A 16,340-nucleotide genomic window follows, 5' to 3' on the forward strand; every position below is an offset into this window, starting at 1 on the left:
TTTAAGGAATTCTCCATGCGGCTAGATTGAGTGTTTTCAGCTGACTGAAGAGTTTTGAAGTTGTGCTGAGTCAGTAGAAGAGGCATTAGAGGCAGGATCCATGGTAGGGAACGAGTCAGGCTCCTCAGGAGTGGATACCAGTGTTGTCTTGGCCTGTCTGGAGCAATGAGAATCATCTTTGGTCTGTCTGCTCTGGTTTTTAATAGAACTTTGGGCAGCAGAGGAAGAGGTGGAAAGGCATAAACTGTCATTGTTGTCCAACTGAAAGAAAGAGTGCGTTCACTTTCCAGGCCTGTGGATGAAAGGTCCTGGAGCAGAATTTTGACAATTGGTGATTTCTGTGGGAGGCAAAGAGATCTAGGTCTGGCCTTCCCCATGCTTGAATTATCTTTGTAAAAACTTGAGGATGCAACTTCCATTCGTGTGGATCTGTCATATTTCTGCTTAGGTTGTCTGCCAGTGTGTTTTCCTTGCCTGGCAGGTACTGTGCTTGAAGTTTGATTTGTAATTCCAGAGCCATGACTAGCCTGCATAGGGGGTATGAATGGGTTCCTCCCTGTTTGTTTATGTACCACATTACTGTGGTGTCTGTCCTTATCAATAGCTGGCCTGGATGCAGTAGGTCTTTGAAAGCTATAATAGCATTTATTACTGCTAGCATTTCCTTTTGATTGATGTGTAGGCGCTTTTCTTTTCGGGACCATTTGCCCTGAATGCACCGATCTGTCATGTGCGCCCCCCCAGGCGTAGTCCGAGGAATCTGTTGTGATTACCTGATTTGCTTGAGGCTTGTAGAATGGGAGACCTGTGTTTCTTTGGCATGCTTGAGCCCACCACAGAAATTCCTTTTGAAGACATGGAATCAGTGGTATTATTGTTTCCAAACTGTGGCTGTGTTGAGACCATAGGTTTTTTAGGTACCACTGAAGTTTCCTCATATGCAGCTTTGCACACGGGATTAGTAGGATGCAAGATGCCATGAATCCCAGAGCCTGCAGGATTGTCCTTGCAGTCAGCCTGGTGAAAGTTGCCAGTTTTCTGAAGTATTGAGTTAGTTGCCCTTGTTTCTCTGGCGTGAGGTAGGCCATCTGGGTGTTTGCATCCAAGATTGCACCCAGGAAAATTATTGTTCGAGAGGGTATTAGCCTGGATTTCTTTTTGTTGACACTGTATCCCAGAGAATTCAAAATTACAAACGCCAGATGTTTCAGAAGTATGTGCTTGCTGTCCGCTTGGATCAGGCAGTCGTCCAAATATCCCTTGAAGTCTGCAGTAGGCAATTACTGACGCCAGGCATTTCGTGAACGCTGGGCGCAGTAGATAAGCCAAAAAGCAATGCAGAGAATTGATAATGGATTGAACCTGCAAGAAATCTGAGGTATCTTCTGCAATCTTGTCTGATTGGGATATGCAGGTATGCCTCCTTGAGCTCCAATGTTACCAGCCAAGACTCCTTGCCCAGCATGGGAAGAAGCTGCTGTAATGTGAGCATCTTGAATTTTGGCACGAGTAAAAATGTGTTTAGGATGGATAGGTCCATAATAGGTCTCCAATCTTTGCCCTTCCTTGGTACCAGGAATAGCCTGGAATAAAAACCTTGACCCTGTTCTTGTGCAGGTACCTCTTGAATAGCTTTCATGTCCATGAGATCTGAAATTTGTTTTTGTGCCTCTGCCCTTTGATTGTGTGGCAGGTTTGGCATGCCTCATTTTTGGAAGGGTGTGAAAGTGGAATCTGTAGCCTCTGTCTATAAATGTCCAGGATGCATTTGCCTTTTGTGACAATATGAAAATTTTTCGAAAATGCCAGTTTTCCGCCTAAAGGTGCTGCCATTTGAGCCTTGCTTGGCATGCAAAGGGGGGGGGTCATTGGTTCTGCTGTCTGAATGGCTGTGAACTATCCACCACCTCTGTCTAGAGGCTTGCCATTGTCTGCCTCTAAACGATCCTTGAGATTGCCCTCTACCCCTCGGGCGCCTGTATCTACCTCTTTGGGGTCTGTCCGTGGCTGGAAAGGACCAATTTTTTGAAGGCCAATTTCTACTGAAACATGGAGGTTGTACCTGTAGGAAATCTTTCACTGTTTACATTGATTTTGCCTTTTCCTCCATTTTCTTTAATACCTCCTCAGCTTTAACCCCAAACAATACATCTTTTTGCAGAGGTGCATCTAGTAATTTAGCTTTGACATGATCTGGTAAGGTTTGCTCTGAGCCAAGCATGTCTACGTATGACCGATCCTGTAACAGCAGCTCTACATGAGGCCTCTAAAGCATCAAAACCACATTGCAAGGTATGTTTACCCACTTGCTCTGCACTATGTAACAAATCCTGCAACTCCTTCAAGTCTGGTTGTTCAGGTTGTGACATTTAGCTTTTCAACTGTGAAAACAGAAACTGTTGGTACTTTAACATATGGAACTGACAGTTTAATGCCCTCATGGTTAAGGTGGCCAAGGTGTATACCTTTTTCCCCCACCTTTCTAAAGCTCTGGAATCTCTCTCTGAAGGTAATGGATTTTTAGCAGTGGAGGCCTTAATTCCCTTGGGACCCTGTGAAATGGTTTCTGGGTCAGCCGCATGGCTTTTGTATAGGAATTGGTGTGAATCAGGAACCCGGTAATACCAGTCAGGCTTGACTGGAGCTGGAGGTAAAGAATCTGGGTTAAGGCAGGCATCCGAATACACATCTTCTAGTATGTCTAAGACAGGAGGTATAGCCAGAGGCCTGTGCTGAGAGAGCAAGAGGAAATCCCTAAGCCTTTTCTTGGAGTCAGAGTACTCTTGGCCTTCACTGGAAGTGTTCCCTCAAGGTATGCAAGGTTTCGCAAAAGAGTAATCCTCGGGGGGGGTGTTTGAGAACCCCCGAGACGTCGTGGCCTGGGCCTAAGCAAGGAATGCAGAGGGAATGAAAATCCTTACGCGGTATTTGCTTCCCACATGAAATGCAATTATTAACTTTGTCTGACATCGGTCTGAGGCAGGAAAAGTTTCCCCAACGGGGTACTTGGCTTTCAAGACGACTTCAGTTGAAAAATATTTGTAATCTCAGGAGCTGGCCGACCGGCACTTGCGAACTGCTTCTGCTTCAGGCACCGCACGGCAAGAAAGACTGAAGAAAATGGTGTCGGCTGGTTCTTTTATACCCCTGTCGCACTGACGTCAGGGAAGAAGCAACGACATCCGACGCCGGACCTAGACTTTGGAATTCGGAGGACCCGCCTGACAGCAGGAAAACCCATCTGTTATGACTGCAGCTGTATGCACTATGATCACCACCAAAGGCCTTCAGGAAGACAGACTCCTCCTCGGAGGGGGTTTTGGATGGCCAGTCATTTCTCAGTTTCAAAATCTCTAGGATGTCAGAGAAAAACATCCTCAGGAGGATGACTTGGGGGACCCCTCCGTTTCCTCGAGGTCAGTGTCTGATGTGAGACTCATCCTGGGAATTTATGTGCTTCCTCTTGCATGTCTTCTTTCTGGGTAGCTCCTCAGACAAGGACTCTGAGGGGCCCTCAGAAATGTGGGGACCACTCATGGGGCCTTGGAGCTCCGCTGTCTAGAGATAGATGTAAAAGGGGACAGTGAGTGACCCACATGATGCCGCTGACGACCTGGCCAGCGCACTCTGCAAAGACTCGGAGGCCGGTCCCAGAGTCTGAGGAGCAACCAGCCTCAGAAACCACAACAGGAGTCAGACTTCCCCATGCTAAAGCACAGAGAGGGAGACTAGGAACTGATAGATGTCCCAAAGCCTCTCCCTCGGGTCAGACCGAAGAACCCAGAGTCCTGAATCCCGTGGACAGCGCAGACTGGGTCGGAGCCAACACTGGCACTGATAAGCCGGGAGGGGCTGTCGGAACCGACCTAGGGACACCACACGGAGCAGAGCACTCCGGCTCCGAAAGCTGAGATAAGCTCAGAGGAGGAAGTATCGAAGCAGGTTGAAGGATGGGCGTCTGAGCAGAGAACAATTTTGCCAAAACCGGTGACTAAAGGAGTCTCTGCACCACTATCTATGTCCATATCTGATAAGGTCCTGGAGGATTTAGAGGATAGAGGGGGAGATTGAGACCACCTCTCCGAAGGGGACCTGCGAGGAGGTGATGCTGGCCTAATGCTAGGCGATCGGCTACTAATAGGTTCCAAAATTATAGGAGCCGATGCCGGTTCCATAACCACTGACACTTCCTGCGGCCTCGAGGACAATGGAGCAGAGGATGTCAAAGCAGACTTTGCTATTTTCACCGGTGGCTCAGAGGAGACTGATGGAGCCGGAGATCTCTTTTTAGATTTTGTCTGAGCTACAAGCAGTTTCCAGACCCTCCTCGAAGGAGGGTTTCAGAAGTCCCTTCAAAATCAACTTGTTCTTACTTTCCTGAAGAACTCTCGGACTAAACGCATGACAAACTGCACGACTCCTGGAGATGGATTGCTCCAAGACAATACACACAGACAGAATGTCAGTCAGTAATGGACATCTCATAGCTGCACCTACAGCATTTCTTGAAGCCCGAGGGGTTGTGCTCCTTAGAATCTTTGGACATAGTAAGCTACAACAAAACACCAAAGACAACAACTGAAAACAGTACCAACAGTAAAACAGTCACAAGGCGGGAAAAACACTACCACACGAGAACCTCAAGATCCAACTAAAACGATCCTTTGGCATAACACAGGAGGGGAAATCTAAAACCTCTAATTTAAACAGCTTTAGACCTGTAAAAGAAACAAAAATGCAATGGACAGACTAGGTCCTCTAAGTGAAACGGGCCTAGCCTGTTGGAACAGCTAGTGGGATACCACAGAAAAAGTACAGTTGTGTACACCTACCATAAATGTAGATGTTAAGAGTGTCTTCATTGTTGCAGTCATAACTGTTGGGTGATCCTGCCGGCAGGCAGCCAGAGGTCGGCCAGAATCCCAAAGTCTGTGCCCGGAGTCGGCTGTACCAGCAAGCACCCTGACCTTTATAGAGTGCCTGGTAACCTGGGAAGTGAGGGTCAGGAGAGAGGACAAATGAGTCTTTGGCAAAGCAGTCAGGGATATCTGCCAGTTCTTTGGTGGCCGATTCTAGCAGAGTGTGCATATGTTGCCATATGTGTTTGTAGTTTGCCTTCCTGAAGAACAAGGTAGCAGAGGTATAAATCTCCTACAGATGTTCCATTGTTTTGCTGTCTTTCAGCAGAGAGAATGGTGGTAGTGAGTAAAATGTTAGATGCCTTGTCCGTAGAGAATGTGGCTGGGTCAAGCAGGTGGGCACTTACAGCAGATCCTCAACAGTGTCATGCACCTTATAAAGTCTGTCAGGTCTGCATGGAGCAGGTGGGTTGGGAATCTGAAGTGAAGCAGAAAAGGCATTGAGAAATGCAGGAAGGATAGGTGGGACAGCAGATGGGCTTGGGGAATCAATCTGAATGAGGTCACAGTATCTTGTCTGGTCCTCTGTCATTTCAGAGAATTCCCGCTTGAAATGGTCTTTACCTTTGGGGAAACTGTTTCCAAGATGAAAGTCCTCAGCTGAGGAGTCAGGCTAGACCTATTCCTCCTCAGGGGAGCCATACCTTAAGGGGGAAGAAATCTGGGAGGTGCAAGATAGATTCCTCAGAGAAGGAATCATAAAAGTCTTCCTCTTCCCTCGTGGTAGGGCTCAGGAGCAATAGAGATAGGTTTAGCACTCTCAGTAGAGGTAGGAAGCAAGGTCATGAAAGCATTAAACAGGCTTTGGCCAAAAGCCTGCCAATCAGGCATGCTTTTAGAAGAGGGAGAGATTAACTTTTTGTCTTTATTTTTAAGGGGCCTAGAATCTGGGGACTGCAAAGGGCTGGAGGGATCAGATGGGCCATCTGAAAACACTTGTTTCCCCCTAGCGGAGACGGATGTCGATAAAGCCTCAGTGGATGCACTCTCACAGTGGGATTGTGCGGAGTCTGTGGAGGTACCCAACATATCCACTGCAACAGATCCAGATCCTTCTACCAGGCCAACATTAGCCACTGGCTGAGGACTGGATGGTAGAGGCCCAGCAGAAAAGGTAGGCCATAAGGTCTTGGCCTTCTTTGTTGGTAGTTATGAAGGAATGGAGGAGTCCTCCATCCCCAGTGTAATCTGCTTAAGTTGTTGATTTTCCAAGTAGAGGTTTAAAGCATGCAGGTGGCTATGTAGGGTCTTGGGTACAAACACCTGACAAATGGAGCAGGCCTTGTAGTCGTGCGACTGTCCCAAGCAGAAAAGGCAGATTGTGGGCATCCTTGTAGGGAATGTGCTGGCCGCACCTTCCACTTACCCTTTCTGGATGACAACAGGCAATACAAGTAAAAAGGACTGAAAGGGTCCCCAATGGGGTACTTATTTTTCTTTGAATCCAATGGAAACGATAGCAGGAACATCTGGCATATGGCTGGCGGCTGAGAAGTTCTGAGGGCTGGTGTGTTACCCCCAGCCATGTCAGACATCCAATGCACCTCAGAGGAACTGAAAACTTTTGTACACTGGCCAGACGTACAAAAGACAAGAGGGGTAAACCCATATGTAGAATAATGCAACATTGGAATAGGACATTTATAGATTGAAGCACAAATGTGCTTTTCATTTAATGAGCGTCTATGGCAGTTTTTAATAGTAAAACTGCATTTGTACTAAATAAGTTTCCACAGTATTCCACTTGCTACAATATGGATACAAATGTATATTTCACTCTCAAAACATTATATGCACTATACAGTTTGAGTGGGCTTAAAAAATCATCTATAAATCACTCAAATTCACCACACGTATACTGTTATGTAGTAATGAGTTTGCAATACTAATGTCAACACAACAGCACTGCAGGGCTGAGACAAGGGAGCTGCAGATGGCAAAAAAAAAAAAGCCACCTCAGTATACTGCATATTTACTAGAATTTGTAGAATTAGTGTTGGCAAAACATACCAGAACACACAAGGCTAAAGATGAACATGCCTTACAGATTTCCTAAACTATTAAAACAGTGAAGACTTTCCTGCTTGTACCCTTTTTCCCCCAGCCATTTATGTTCAAAGTTTCACACAAAGAAAAAATATTAAGCTCATCCATTATTGCTAACTGATCAAACAAAGGCTAAAGGATACAAGCTTTTACCAGTTTTACTTTCATCTTCATCCTCATCCTCCTCTTCATCCTCCTCCTCATCTTCATCTCCCTCTTTTTCTACTTCCTCCTTTGCAGATGGTTCATCTTCCTCAACCTCCTCCTCAGGAGATTTCACTTCACTTTCTTCTTGTTCTTCAGTTTCATCAACTTCGTTAACCTCATCATTAACTTTTACCTCATCAGAAGACATGTCTGCAACTATAACATTCAAAATATTAAACTGCTCAGTTGTTGAAATGCGAAAAGTCAAACTAAAACCATTCATAACGTTGCTATTACCTAGTAACACTTTGTACGACATATTTGATACTTGCAAGCTTTCAACCAAGTTGCATTTCTATCTTAGTGCTTTGTACCCGTTCCTTATTCACATACTCACTCCTCAAAGCAATAGTGGCTTTAAAATATTCAATCATCACGTGTGAAAAAGTTATGTACTCACCATAACATTCCATGTTTATAGTACATCTCACCCTTCATTCTTACACATGGGATTGGAGCCGATCCTCTGCTCCGACTCTGCCTATTTACAAACTGGAAGTCTTCTAGTTGGCTCGTGGCTGGGTAAGTATCCCCATGGTGCATCAGTACAATCCCCAGATCTTGTTTACTGCTAAGAGAATAAAAAATATATTAAAGAAGCCTATACTAAAAGATCTCCACAAAAAAGGATAATATTTTTCTGGCTCCAAGTACTTCCAGGATGGGGGTAGGAAGGTGGGTTCGTAAGAATGAAGGATGAGAGGGACTACAAACACGGAACGTTATGGTGAGTACATAACTTCTTTTTGTTCTGTAGTCCTATCACACCTTCATTCTTGCATATGGAACAGCATCCCTAGTGCCTTATTCTTCGGTGAGGGGTAGCCCACGTTGCCACTGCACATATATCAAGTGGGACCCTGGCGCTTGAAAGGCTGCAGAGGTACAGATCTGGTAGAGTGAGCCTCGATTTTAAAGTGTTAAGTTCTACCCTCAGTTGTAAACTTAAGCTATACAGCTAGAAATCCAATTAGTGTGTTACTTTGGAAACTGGTAAGCCTGACCTGGATTCTGAGAAGGAAATAATTGATCCAATTTCCTGATTTAGTCCAGTGCAAATAAAAACATAATAGTCTATGGGCATCCAGCTGATAAAACCTGTATTCAGCTGCGTTGGAAGGATTTGGAAAGAACACCACAAGTTTTATGGATTGATTCAAGGTGGCATGGGAACAGACCTTGGGAACAAAGGAGGGATTAGTACGAAGGTCTTTGTAAAAAATCAGGTATGGGGGTTTTACAGACAATGCTTGCAACTGACACCAATCTGGCCAACGTGATAGCCACCAGAAACAGTCTTCCAAGACAAGAATTTCAAAGAGGATGAATGAGAAGGCTCAAAGGGCAGAAGTTAATTTGGATAACGCAAAAATTAAAATCCCATGAGGCAAAAGGTTTTTGAAAGGGGGGGTCTTAAGTGGCACCTTTAAGGAAAGTTTTACACAGCTTATGTGACTACAGATTAGAATCTTGAAAGCCTAAACGAAAATTTGAAATCACTGCCAATTGAACTCAGATAGTGGCAGACGCAGATCCCTGGTGAAAACCTGAGATAGGAACTCCAAAAACCACTAGAATGGAGGCAGTGTTAAGGGTAAACATTCATTTTCGCTGGCCAGATACAGAATCTTCTCCATTTACTGGAATAAAGTCACCAACTGGAAGGCATATGAGAAGACGCAAGGATACGAGTCACGGAGGGCGAGAAGTCATGAAGCCCGACTAGGGATGGAACTGGAGCAGCCATGCTGTCAAATTGAGGGTGTGTAAGAAGGGGTGAAGCGAACCAGACATGCGAGTCAACAGGTCTGGAACTGGGTCCGGAATCCAAGGATCATCTAGGAGAGGAGGCCAGAGGAAGGAGAACCAAACCAGACAAGGCCAGTAAGGAGCAATGAGGATAAGTGCTTCCCAGCAGTTTCACTTTCTGAACAACATTTGACATGGTAAATCACCAGATACTCAAACATACTACAATCTCTATCATTAGACCCTCTTACCATTAAATGGTTCCAGTCCTACCTTGATAAACGACAGTAGGCAGTATTATGGCATAACATGCTATCCACCCACCTACCCATTACCTTAGGTGTCTCCCTCTAGGGTCAATACTAGGCCTTCTCCTCCATATTTATTAACGACCTTCATCTTGCTACCCCCCAAGCCACATGTATACAGTATGCTGATGACTCCACACTGATATGCTCAGCTACTTCCATCCCAAGAACTTCACTCTTTTACTCCGAAGGTATTTAACACAGATGAGCAATGGTTCACATCGTGCAGTCTTCTTTTGAAGCCAAAAAAAAACCTCCTCCTCTTCAATCTTGAATCCACCTACTCGGATGGAACGTTATGGTAAGTACATAACTTCTAAATCTGAAGTAGGAGAATTCATTTGTCAGCAACCTGTGGGACAGACTCCCCAGCTACCTGAATCTTGGGTGGCCATCATGGAAGGATATTCCGGAGCACCGCGGAGCCAAAGGATGCTCTACCTCTAGAAGTGACGTCCAGCTTGTAATGAGTAATAAAGGTATGAGATTAAGCCCAAGTGGCTGCTGAACAAATGTCATCCAGAGGAACCCTAGACTTAAAGACCGCTGAAGTAGAGACAGACCTGGTCGAATGAGCATGGACTCCCTCCGGTGCGGGCCTCCCAGAGGCTTGGTACGCCAACAGAATACACTGAGAAATCCAGCGTGGCAAAGAAACTTTGGAAATTGGTTTACCCAGATTGAATTTGGCAAAAGAAATGAACAACTGGTCTGATTGCCTATGACCAGCTGTCCTATGAAGGTAAAAACGAAGCTGCCTGTGAATATCCAAGGAATGCAGCTTGTATTCGCCTTTGTTTTGATACTTAGGGAATAAAACAGGGAGGTTGATCGACTGATTAATGTTAGCTTCCGAAGCTACTTTAGGAAGAAAGGAGGGATTGATCCTTAGGGACACCCAGTCCGGATGAAAAATCAAATAAGGCGGTTTCATGGACAAGGCCTGAAACTCTGAAACTCTCTTAGCCAAAGTAATGGCTACCAAAAAAGCAGTCTTAAAGGACAAGTATTTAAGATAGACTGTGGCCACAGGTTCAAAGGGGGGAGCGGTCAAGGCCTGAAGTACCAAGGAGAGATCCCACGGGGGAACAGTTTCTTTGACAGGGGGTCTGAGCAAAAAGGTGCCTTTTAGGAAGGTTTTGCATAACTTAGCCGACATAAGAGACCCTGAATAGTGTCCAACATGGTAATGAGATATGGCCGCCAGCTGAACTTTGACCGTGGAACTACTGGCGCCATCATTAAGGAGAGTAGTAAGGAAATCCAGAACCAAAGGAAGGGGAACCGTGAAAGGATCTAGGCCTTGCCGCTCTACCCAAACGGAGAAACGCTTCCATTTACTGCAGTAAATTTTTCTGGTAGAGGGCTTGTGGGCCGCTACCAGAATGGCCTTAACTGGGGACGAGATACTGGGAGTCCTGATTAGGAGTGGAGCTGGAGCAGCCAAGCAGTCAACTTCAGGTTGCCCAGGTTCAGAGTTGGCAGGTTCGACGGGTGTGATATCAGATCCGGAATGGGATCTAGAATCCAAGGTGGATTCACTGAATGAGACCTTGAGTAAGGGAACCAGATCTGTCGAGGCCAAAACGGGGCAATGAGGATCATTCTGCACCCCAACCGAGAGGCTTTCTGAAGTACTTGTAGCATCAGAGGTAGACGGGGGTATGCGTAAAGAAGACCGGGAGACCAAGCATGCACCAGAGCGTCTCTCTGAGAATCCCCTGGAGGGGGGATTAGAGCGAAAAAACTGGCACACTTGGCACTTAAAGGAGAAGCAAACAGATCGCAACAGGGAGTCCCCCACTGTGCGAAGATATGTTTCACTACTTGAGAATTGAGAGACGACTCGTACGGGGAGAGAATGGTGCAACTGAGCTTGTCTGCTAGGATGTTGGTCCGACCCGGAATGTGCGTTGCGATGAGAAAGCGGTTGGTGGAGATCGCCCATTCCCACACTCTCATGGCTTCTCGACATACAGGGAAAGACCTGGATCCCCCCTGTTTGTTGATGTACCAGACCACTGACATGTTGTCTGAATCGCAATTGTTCCCAGGGGAAGGAGGGCCTGAAGTGCTCAACGCCAAGAGCACTGCCCTCATTTCCAGAACACTGATATGCAGGGAGGTCTCTGAATCGCTCCACGTGCCTTGGACCATCCGGCCCATAAATGCCCCCGAGGGAAGCGTCCGTGGTCACCGTAGCGAGAGGGGGAGGTGCACAAAAGGGGCAGCCCATGTGGAGGTCCGGAGAATGGAGCCACCACAAGAGAGACCGCTTGCAAGCCTTGCTGATTGCAACTGGATGATACAGGGGGAGGGAGAGAAATGACCATTGCACCTGAAGTGTCCATTGAAGCACCTGCATGTTCAAGCGGGCGTGCGGAAGAGTAATCGCTGCCGCCAAAAACCCTAGCGCCCTCAGGATCAATTCCACAGGTGTTGAGCTGGAGTGAAGGATGGCCCGCACCTGGAGTCGCAGATTCCGAACCCTGTCTGTTGTGAGAAAGGCTCTTAAATTTCTCGTGTCTAACCTGGCTCCTATAAATTCTATTGTTTGAGTAGGGACCAGGTTGGACTTTTCTATGTTTACCGTGATGCCTAGCTTGGGAGCTAGACGAAGGAAGGAGTCTCTTGCCAAAGAGAGTAGATGCCTTGTTGGGGCGGTGAGAAGCCAGTGGTCTAGGTACGGAAAGACCTGCACCCCCTGAAGCCTCAGGTGGGCCGCAACCACTGCTAACACTTTGGTGAACACCCTGCGGGCTGTGCCGAGCCCAAACGGACGGACCCTGAACTCGTAGTGACTGGCTCCCAGCCGGAAGCGAAGAAACCTCCTGGATCGTCTGTCCATCAGAATGTGGTAGTACGCGTCCTTGAGGTCTATAGAGCACATCCAGTGATTCTCTCCTAGAAGGGGGAGGATGGACTGCAAAGTGACCATCCGGAACTTCTCTTTGGGAACCGACAGGTTCAACAGGGACAGGTCTAGAATGGGTCTTAGGTCCCCCATCTTTTTTGGCACTAAGAACCTGGAGTAGAACCCTGATCTGATCTGGTCTGGGGGGACGGGCTGGATGGCGCTCTCAGCAGATGGCCAATTTCTGCTGAAGCTGCCTCCCTCTGTTCGGGTGGAACATCGGGGAGGATTTTTAACTTTGGGACATGAAGAAAGGGGATCTTGTAACCTCTGGATATAATCCGGAGTACCCAGCGGTCCGATGTAATGGACTCCCATGCCGCTAGGTGCTCCGAGAAACGTCTCCCGACTGCCTCCAGAGTGGAGCAGTCTGGCAACCCCTCAGGGTTGCTGTGTGGGCCATACAGATAAAGGTTCCCTGGATCCAAAGTTCCTGGGAGACCCTCTGCCCCTAGGGCGGCGTCCTCCCTGTCCTCCTCTGCCACGGAAGGACTGGTTGTCCGGAGCGGGTTGGGAATGCTGCGACTTCCAGAACCACATCTTCTTCCGGCCATTTTGGTTCCTAGAATAGGACCGCTGGGGCAGAGAGAAGCGGACTCAGATGGCAGACTGCGTCTTCCAGTCGTCCTCACTCTGAACTAAGGTATCGCGAACAGTCTTGCCAAAAAAGGCAGAACCGTCAAAGGGGGCGTTCACGAATGACGCCTTGAAGGGATCCGTAAAATCGCAGTGGCGGAGCCAGGCCTGCCGTCTTGTGACTAGGCCCGTTCCCACAGCTCTAGCGGCTCCCTCGGTAGTGTGGGAAAGTAACCGCATAGAGGTGTTAGTCACAGAATGAAGAGTGGCCATACGGGTTGAGTGCAAGAGTTTGTCCTCCTCCGATATGGACTCTGGGGGGATGCAGCGTATTCCTTGATAACATCGCGCTGCATCCCAATGACGTGTGCCAAATAGTTGAGCGCCCTCACTGAGAAGGTCGCTGAACTAAAGATTCGAAACGGTCCATCATCCAAGACTCCTTGCTCGGGGGATGGACTGAGGGACTCTGCTGGGCGAGTTCCTTCTTAGTGGCTGCTTCCGACATGGCATCTACCGGGGGTCCCTTGCTCCAGTGGGCACGGTCAGCAGGGGGGGCTAAGGATCCTGTCGGGCCTCTTAGTGATTGGCTCAACGGTGTCCGGGTCCTTCCACGCCCTGGTGATAATAAGATCCACCAGGGGGTCGGCAGGAGGGGACACCCAAGAGGTAGACGGGCCCGCTTCAAATGCCTCCAAGAACACTGACTCGTCCGAGGAAGACTTTGGGGCAGACCACCCACCTCTAATCCGTAACATTTCCATGATGTCTCCGAAGGAGACATCTTCAGGGGGTGATCTTGGGGAGCCTTCCCCTTCCTCCAAGTCAGTGTCTTGGGTCAAAGACTCGGGGGAGTCTATGTGCCTCCTCTTACATGAATGCTTGAGAGGTGCTTCCTCGGGGGGGGGGGGGGCTGTCAGAGGAGCCCTCACCAGCAATGTCCAGGACCACAGGAACTGCTTGGGGCAGTGAAGCGGCCTGTCCCAGTGGCCGGGTGATGGAAGCCTGGCCCAGAGCAGATGGAGTGCGGGACGGAGCCGAAGCAAGGGCCGGGGGTCCGGATGCCCTCAACAGAGCCCTCTCCACTACATCAAAAGCAGAGGGGGAGCCACAGCCTCGACAATAGGATCCGAAAGTCTGCTCCCCCTCTGATCCGATGAGCGGATCGGAGCCGGCACAGAGCCCCTCGGATCCGAGGGACCAATGTGCTCTGACAAGGACGGCGCCGAAGACACACAGAGTCCCTCGGATCCGAAGCTCGGGCCAAGGCTCCGAGAGGTCGGATCAGACAGACTCGAGGGCAGGGTCGGATCCGAAGTACCCAGTACTGTCGGCGCCGACCCACCCACGGCTCAGAGGCTGCCCAGCTCCGGGAGCTCCGAACCCAGGTAGCGGGTCGGAGAAGGAGCAATGGGCTTAAAAAAAAGGGGGGGGGGTCGAGCTCCTCCCCAGAGGGGGGGGGGCAGGAGCACTCCCATCTGCATCTGGGCCTGGATGAACCTTCGCATCATCCGGTCCAGATCAGCATCGGAGAGGCTGTAAGTAGACCTCGACGAGGCTACCGAGGTAGGCCTCAAGTGCCGCCTTGATAGCCTCGAAGGAGGTCGGGTCTCCTCACCCTCAGGCTCCGGTGAAAAGCACGGGGACTGGAGCAGAGGAGGGGGAGAGCCAGCAGCCAGAGAGGCCGGAGGAGAAGCCCGCTTAGCCGGCAGGGCCGAAACTGAGGTCTCGGCCTGCCGCTTGTGGTGCTTCTCTCTCCGGTCCTTTTTCCTGGCTTCCCTCTCCTCCGACTCTTTGGCGGGAATTTGAATCCCGGGTGGAGGGGGGGGAGCAGGCAAGGCAGGGACTGCCGAAGCAGTGACCACCAAGGGGGCGGGGACCGAAGCAGAGTCTGGGGGCAAGAGTCCCGCCAAGACCAGCTTCGACCTCCGCTCCTTCAATGCCCTGGGGTTGAACCCTGCACAGATTGAACACCCTGAAGTGAGATGTTCAACCCCAAGGCATCGAACGCACCGAGTGTGGCCATCAGCAGGGGAAAGCTTATGGCCACACTGAGCACTTTGAGAAAATAGCCTTTGGGGCCTCAGACATCACTTTTTTTTTTTTTAAAATAGTAATGATAAAATAAAGTAAAACACACAAGGCCCCCAAAAAAACACACACACCAACTACGAACCAGCGAGGGGAGGGTAAAAACTATATTAAATTAACCCAAAAAAGATATAAACCTTAGGGAAACCTACAACTTTCACACAAATTTAAAGTTTTGAAAATTTTAAATCCCTTTAATAAAGAAAAACTATCACTTAGCTTTGGAGCTCTGACGACCCAGCCTATACCATGTGCGGCAAACTAGATCTGGGGTCATGTAGGGAGAGCAGGGCATTATGGGTGAGGGGAGGAGCTAGGAGCTCGGATCCATAGCTGGATAAACCATGCCGGTTCGGATCAGATATCGGATCCATACCCACAGGTTGCTGACAAATTAATTCTCCTACTTCAGATCATAAATTTATGTAGTAAAGCAAATGCAATGTAATCAAAAAACAGTAGTTGCAAGCAAATACACCATAAAAGAATACCCCAATGAGGTATTATGAGGAGGCGTTAGCCATAAGGCCTGTCCCAAGAGGGGAAGGAGGGAGGGAAACCTGGACTGCAGCTGTATTAGCACTAACATCTACATTTATGGTAGGTACAAAATTGTACTATGTTCATCGTGCATACAGCTGCAGTCAAAACAGATGGGTAGAATCTCAAAGCTAATAAAGGGGTGGTAGGCACTACGTTGAACTAGGTGGAGCCAGGATGCCCTGCAAGACTGCAGTGGCAAAGCCCACTCTAGTTTTGGAGTATAATGGTAGGTGAATGATGAAAATGATGAAAGGCTGCACAGCCATGAGGGCTTGTAGTTCCGAAACCCTGCCTGCTGAGGTGATAGCTAGAAGAAAGGCTGTTTTCCATGACAAATATTGCAGATCTGTTGAAGCAGCTGGCTCAAAAGGAGGCAGGGTTAGTTTTTCTAGAATGAAAATGAGGTCCCAAGCCGGTACTGGTTGCTTCCTTGGGGGTTTTATATTCTTAGCCCCTCTGAGGAACTATCTTAAGAGAGGGTGAGACAATAAAGGAGGATCAGTGTTGTACTCTGCAGAAATGGCTGAGGCATAGATTTTGATGGAGGAGAATGAAAGTCCACTGCTTAGCAGCTCGGCTAGGTACTGTAGTATTTGAGGTAAATTCAGTATTCCAGGATTCTGACCCTTTTTCTGATTCCAGACACAAAGCAGTTTCCGTTTTGCGGCATAGGCTTTTCTAGTAGAAGGCCTTCTGGCCTCCAAAATGACATACTGCACCTCCTTGGAGAGTAGAGTCTGCTGTGAATTTAAGGAATTCTCCATGCGGCTAGATTGAGTGTTTTCAGCTGACTGAAGAGTTTTGAAGTTGTGCTGAGTCAGTAGAAGAGGCATTAGAAGCAGGATCCATGGTGGGGAATGCGTCAGGCTCCTCAGGAGTGGGTACCAGTGTTGTCTTGGCCAGTCTGGAGCAATGAGAATCATCTTTGGTCTGTCTGCTCTGGCTTTTAATAGAACTTTGGCCAAAAGAAGAGGTGGAAAGGCATAA

General features: G+C 48.3%; 1 protein-coding gene across 3 annotated transcripts in view; it reads right to left on the reverse strand.

Moving 5' to 3' along the window:
* The window catches only part of DEK (DEK proto-oncogene), a 1,116,206-nt gene that overhangs the window by 902,170 nt on the left and 197,696 nt on the right, over positions 1-16,340 (reverse strand). For all 3 annotated transcript variants that reach the window (XM_044065276.1, XM_044065275.1, XM_044065277.1), the window contains exon 2: positions 7,119-7,328. In XM_044065276.1, coding sequence (XP_043921211.1) covers positions 7,119-7,320 — 202 coding nt within the window. In that variant the 5' untranslated portion in view covers positions 7,321-7,328. The remainder of the gene's footprint in view (positions 1-7,118; positions 7,329-16,340) is intronic.

This window comes from Protopterus annectens, chromosome 3.part0 (genome assembly GCF_019279795.1).
Source record: "Protopterus annectens isolate FY-2018-M chromosome 3.part0, PAN1.0, whole genome shotgun sequence".
In the NCBI taxonomy this organism is placed as follows: Eukaryota; Metazoa; Chordata; order Ceratodontiformes; family Protopteridae; genus Protopterus; species Protopterus annectens.